Source organism: Rhincodon typus, chromosome 8, assembly GCF_021869965.1.
Source record: "Rhincodon typus isolate 14 chromosome 8, sRhiTyp1.1, whole genome shotgun sequence".
Lineage (NCBI taxonomy): Eukaryota > Metazoa > Chordata > Chondrichthyes > Orectolobiformes > Rhincodontidae > Rhincodon > Rhincodon typus.
The window spans coordinates 39,812,635-39,819,215 of record NC_063339.1 but is presented as its reverse complement, the minus strand read 5'-3'; the positions used below and the strand labels follow the sequence as shown (position 1 = coordinate 39,819,215).

The 6,581-nt window shown below is 40.4% G+C and overlaps 1 protein-coding gene across 1 annotated transcript; it reads right to left on the bottom strand.

The window, feature by feature from the left end:
- Nucleotides 1-2,450: 2,450 nt before the first annotated feature.
- Nucleotides 2,451-5,964, bottom strand: LOC109918061 (ADP-ribosylation factor 6). Its single transcript, XM_020517957.2, has one exon. The coding sequence runs from the start codon at nt 5,415-5,417 to the stop codon at nt 4,887-4,889; it is 531 nt and encodes a 176-aa protein (XP_020373546.1). The 5' UTR covers nt 5,418-5,964; the 3' UTR covers nt 2,451-4,886.
- Between the last annotated feature and the right edge of the window lie 617 nt (nt 5,965-6,581).

Genomic DNA, 6,581 nt, shown 5'->3' with positions numbered 1-6,581 from the left:
CCAATAAGTGTTAGAATTTAGCTACAATTACAACCAACAGCATGTATCGCTGGAAGTGTCAAGGGCTCAATCTTGTTCATGATGTTCTTTGAAGTTCTGCTACTGAACAATCCTGGGGCTGAATTATAGAATTTTCTTCCCCATTTCCCACCTAGACCCCTGCCTATCAATTAATTCACTGCTCAAGGAAGGGTAACTAACAAATGCAGTACCAGGTTGACAAAGGATTGCTTAACCTGTTTGAGCACCTAGGATTCTATTTGGACTGTCAGAAAGCAGCAATATTGAGATTGTTTTTATCTCAGATTCCCAGTAAACTGCTGGAGAAACTCAGGCCTGGCAGCATCTGCCGAGACAAACAGTTAACATTAAAAGGTCATACTGGGCTCTTGAAAGAAGATATGCAAAGAAAATTTTGGAAAGTGTATACATTAATGAAGCTGATAACACTACATTTTCCGATACCCCAAAAAATTTTTCTAATCAACACCTCTGGAACTGGTAGGACTTTGAGCCAGGTGGCCTTGGTTCAAAGGAAGGGATACTACCATTATTCTACAAGAGCCCTCCAATATCTGACAATGCTCTCATGTTTTAGGATCTTGAACTAATGCATACAGTAAAGGGATTTCAGCTGCAAAATTACTGAAGAAAACCCCTTTCCAACTGTAAGTATTGTCATCTAATTCTATCCTGCAGCAGCACAATAATTTAATTTGGTTTATCTGACAGAAAAATTTCAAACATTTTCCAAAAAAGCTCAAGTGAATTTTATGGCAACTGCCCCACAATCTTACCATGAAAATGCAGCGACATGGTGGCTCAGTGGTTAGCACTGCTGCTTCAGATCCAGGAACCCAGGTTCGATTCCAGCCTTGGGTGACTGTGTGGAGCTTGCACATTCTCCCCATGTCTGCATGGGTTTCCTCCGGGTGCTCCGGTTTCCTCCCACAGTCCGAGGATGTACAGATTAGATGGATTAGCCATGATAGATGCAGGGTCACAGGGGTAAGGTAGGGGGATGGGTCTGGGTGGGATGCTCTTAGAGGGTCAGTTTGGACTTGATGGGCCTGATCCAAAATGTCAACTTTCTGGCTCCTCTCTTGCTGCTTGGCCTGCTGTGCTCCTCCAGCTTCACACTGTGTTGTCTCTATATTAAATGTGAATCGGTTTCACAATTCAAGATTGGATGTTGTGCCTTTCTGCCAAATCATCTGTATTTCAAAATGCCACTCTTTGATACCATTTACTACATAAGGCATGAGAAACTTTATTTTGGATTTTTGTACTCGGGTGAGCAGTCATCTGCACAAGTACAGTAACTACTTTCTAACGAATACCTAATTTGTGAAACAACCCCAAAGAGTTTAGAAGTCAAGATGTGTGGGGGAATAAAATTTGCATATTTCTTTCCACAAGTACTTTGAAACATCCACCTTACTTTTAAACTGTACATCAATAGTTTGACCTCAGGTCAATAGCTCCATTTTGAAGAAATGGAACAAAAACCAAATTAAAATTGAAACAGGTTGAAGCTATACTGCAAAAACCACAACTTCAACACACGTAAAGTTTTAACTCTAAAGATGCTATCTTAAGACATTAAGACCCACATTTCTTTTCCAAAATGATTGAAATTAAATTACTAAACAAATCAAATGCAATGTAAACTACTGGACAGATAACAATAGGTACTGTAACAGAAGCTGGGGTAAAGGTTAAAAAAGGTACAATTGGCCACATTGGCTATTGAGGGGCAGTAAAAAGTCCAATCCATGATATAAAAAAAATCTGCACACCCCAAAACAAACTAGAAAAGGCAATGGTTTCTATTAACAGAATACTCAGTGGTTCAAATCTAAATCCTTACATTCAAGTAGCACGTTAAGGGTAATTAATCAAGAATTTCTAACATTTATAGATCCAAGGTTAGCTCAGTATGTTCTGTAGAGTCATCTCCATTATCAATGCATTTTTGAACTTCAAGTGCTCAAAAGAAAACAGATTATATAATAGTTAATTGACAAAATAGTTTAAAGCTGTTGTAGTAGCAAGAACTACAGTTTGTGACAGAGGGTGCAAGTTCAAATCCATCATGGGATGTTAGGAAAATGAATCCAGTGCATTTAAATTATGGACTAATTGCAAGTAAAACAAGGTCTATGGTACAGTGAAAAGCTAAAATTTGTTCGTTCTAATCTTGAAGCAAAATACAATATATTCTCAGTCTTGCTTTTTATGTTATTCTTGTTGACTAAATGAGTTAGAGCAACAATAAATGGCATTAAGTGATGCCTTGTGAACAATGTCTGCATCCCACGAAAAATAAAAGCTGTAAAACTTGAATGGAAATGCTGTACAAGGAAAATATGAATACAATTTAAATCAGCTAAAGATAGAAAACTAGACAAAGATTGCTTATATCAAAGTGTAAATAACTGAAGACATGCTTCAAGTTTGAGGATAAAGTTTATTTTAGTACCTTTCTACAGGAACATTTTGTCTGTCCTGTGCTTTGAACAAAGTCCAATATTTTTCTTTGAAAAAGAGAATGCTCAAATATAATAATCAACGTTGAAAAAGTCGCAATATAAAATTGTGTCCACCCACACACACATTTACTCACTGCCCCTTTTCCTTCAGGAAATAAAGAACTTATTACTGAGCAGTGGATTCTTTGTTCACCCAATTTTCCATGTCAGGTCAAGACCGCAAACTAATTTCAAATTAGTTATTTTGTGCTCCAACCCATTTGACAATTGTATAATTCACTTCAAACCTTGCTAGCCTGAAGAGGCCACTACTATTTCATTTCTCAAGTCTTACAGGTTCAAGAATAAAGAGTTTTAATACTACTATTCTAGCCCTCAATCTGATATTTTATAAGTTTGCACAGCTTCTCCCATCCTGGCTGTACTGAGCATGAAGTTAATGTAACAGACATTTCAGTTATATTTCTGCCCTTTGGATAGTTAGCACACATACTGATTAGATTTGAAGTCTTTACCAACACAGTGGTTGTAAGCAGTTACTGTACCGATTGAATAACTATTCTCAGAATAGAGTCTGAAAAGTCTTGTCAAGGCTACAGTGCAAATTACTTGAAGCTCAAATAATATTGTTTTAAAATATAGCTCTACTTAATTCAATTGAATAGAGTTGTTTTAGTACAAAATTAATTTTATGAATTTGATGACAGATCAGTATTTCAACTAAACATTTGAAATATTAATTGCCATCAGCTCAATGAAAATAATTTAATGCAAACTAAATGACCTGGTTATTACAAATCACTTAAAACCTTGATTTGAGTTTCTAGACAACATTTAGGAAATCCACATAAGATTATTAATTTGGAAAATAAGATCTAATATTTATTCAAAGTATAAAGTGATTTAGGAAAGTAGTTTAAAATTATTTAAAAGTTAGCACAACTATAAAAGCCAGTACATTTTACTAAAACCATTTGAACAATACAATTAAGAGCAGAAATGATTTAATTCCTGCAGATCTTACTTTTTCAAAATACTGAACCTTCAAAATCTGTGCTGTAATTCTTTTCCCTGTTTAGCGGCAACTTTTAATAATCAGATATAAAACTGCCCTTACCTCTCCAAGACCTTTATTCTCTCTTCTGCGGAAAACCACAGACACAGGAAGTTGCATGTCAGCACTCAAAATGCTAAGAAAACATCAACTGAACTATGACTGTTTTATAGTAAATTGAAGAGACTGCAATGCGTATCCTCATTTTCACAAATATTACCAATAATGTGTTAAATGCCTGCCTTGAAATGCAGGGCCACCCCCAAGCATACATTTAGAATTTGGTGCTTTTCATGTTTCTTGACATTTGCTATATTACTCATGTGGTCTGCCCTGCTATCACCCAACCTGGCTCCAAATTACTTCTGTTTTGCATCAGGAACCAAAAAAAAAAAAAAAAAATCGCTCAAGTGAAATTGGAATCATATGGAAATACATAGAAGTTACAACAGAAACAAATTATTTAGTTCAATTCATCCATGTCAGTATTTATCACTCCACATGACCAAGTAGTCATAATCACATTACCCACCTTTTGTCTTTTCTTTCCCTTCAGCAAATGCAAATTAATTTTGGGTGTGCTGTATCTTCACCAGTGGTTGTAATACATGCACTCTCAGAATACAGTATGGATGTTAAAGCCAGTGCATTAGAGCATTTAAAGCAGCCCTACATAAACTAATTATACAAGTATTTGGCATACAAGATTATTTTTCCATTGTATAGGAATACTGAAACATTTTCTCGACACATTCACTTGCTTTGTTAGGCAGAATTACAGCAGATGGGAATACAGGCAGAAGCATACGTTTCATATGGACACACCCTACACAGAATCAAAATGAAACATTTCAACTGACTCCACAAAAAACCCCAATCAAGTTTAGAAATGGCAGGGCTCTTAAATATATGCTGGTGATGAGTCAAAGAAACAAAGTCAAATAATTATACGGTGACTAAATTTGTTCAAATAAACTTAAGTTTACTAATTGAAAGAAACCCAACATCGTCGCTTTTAATGAACGTAAAATCGGCGATCTAAAGCAAGGCATTAAAAAGGAAGAACTCGAAACTGAGCATAAAGTGTTGAAAAGCCCAAATCGAATACAGAAAGAGGAAGTCATTCAAATAATGGCAAATGGCTTAGAGAAAGACCTTTCAAAATACTTAACATTTGATTCTTGCTCAAGATTAGTTCAGCGCATTTATATGAAAACGTTCTAACGCAAAGCCAAACTAGATAGCAAAGAAATGCAGACAGGTGATTAGTAGAGTCAAGATTACTTTCGTAAATGTTCCGAGGCAACTGATTTTTTTTAATCTAAAACAGTTTTTAATGTTCATTTAGATTTGTAATTGGACGTTAGCCACGTAAGACCTTCAAATAGTCCATCTCCTGAAGTGGCACAGGACGGCTGCACATACCAATTTCTATCTCGGATGCGGGTCAAACCCAATTTCTCTTGAATTTCGTGCGGCTTCATGGCTTCGGGTAAATCTTGCTTATTTGCAAATATCAAAATGATGGCTTCTCTCATCTCCCGGTCGCTGATGATGCGCAGAAGCTCTTGTCTGGCTTCGTCTATCCGATCCCTGTCGGCACAGTCTACCACAAATATTAATCCCTGGGTCCCGGTGTAGTAGTGCCGCCAGAGAGGCCGGATTTTGTCCTGGCCACCCACGTCCCAAACATTAAACTTGACGTTTTTATAAGTCACTGTCTCCACATTAAAGCCCACAGTAGGGATGGTGGTGACAGACTGACCCAGTTTCAATTTGTACAGGATGGTGGTCTTACCGGCGGCGTCAAGTCCAAGCATCAATATACGCATCTCCTTGTTCCCGAATATCTTCGACAGGACCTTCCCCATCTTCTAGAAAGTACATAAGAAACCACGGCAGCGAGAGGCGGGTGGAGCTGGCCGACCAAAAGGGCCTGGCCTGGGCTAGGGGCAAACGCCTCAGAGGCAGCCGAGTTGTCCTGGCCGCCCGTTCTGGGGTCTCTCGGATCGGTAGTTCCTTGCAGCAGCTGTCGGTGAGAGTGTGAACCTCGGCCTCCCTCCAGCCGCCGAACTACAGCAGCGGCTGTGCACTCCCAGCAAAGGTCATTGAGTCCGGTTTCCCGGCTCCGTAATGGCTCACAGCGCAGTCACTCTCCAGTGCAGCAGCTCCCACTAACCCTGCGGCCTGTTGTTCTCCCTCCACGATACTTGGGGAGTGGGTGTCTACCGGGCCAGCCTCTCCGCTCCTCCAGTGTCCGCTTCGCTCCGGGCTCCGGTCCCCAGTCCCCGGTCTCCGGTCTCGGCGGTACCGGAAAAAGGCGCGGAACGAGCGGCCACTTCCCGTCCTATCTGCGCATGCGGCATCACGTGACACCCGGCTTCGCGCGCAGTCTCATCACGCGCAGACACGTCACAAAGCACAAGGCGCGCACTGGGGAGTGATTGACGGGCGGAGGGACGCGCGCTGGGGTTTGATGGACAGGCGCGCACTGGGGTTTGATTGACGGGCGTAGCGGCGCGCGCTGGGGTTTAATTGACAGCTGCAGGGGGCGCGCATGAGGAGTTTGATTGATAACGGGTGCGGGCGTGCACGGGGATTTGAATGACCGTAGGAAGGGGCGCGTACGGTGCCTTAGAGAGGGGTGTTTGACAGCGAGGGCGCGCATGGAGGCGGGGATATAGCAGCATGAGGATGGCTCGTTGGCTTGCTGACCTAGTTATTTCCATGTTTGCATGGATTGTGTAACTAATTTGTCTCGCTTTGATTGTAAAATACAAACCGTCTGATAAGCCGTTGTTTAAATGTTTTCGCAATCGCCGGGCTCTGTGTGGTCATAAATCTCTTTGCTCCCTCCCAGTTTGCTGTGGGAATGGATTGCGTCGGAAGTAAATTAGATCAGAAAGAAATGGCACCGACGGTGTTTCTCTCTCTCTCCCCCACTTTGATGCCCTTTGATTGCAGGATATTTTCAGCATTTTCTGCTGTTGTTACTATCAGCTCATGAAGGGTATTAATAAGCAGTACCAATGGAA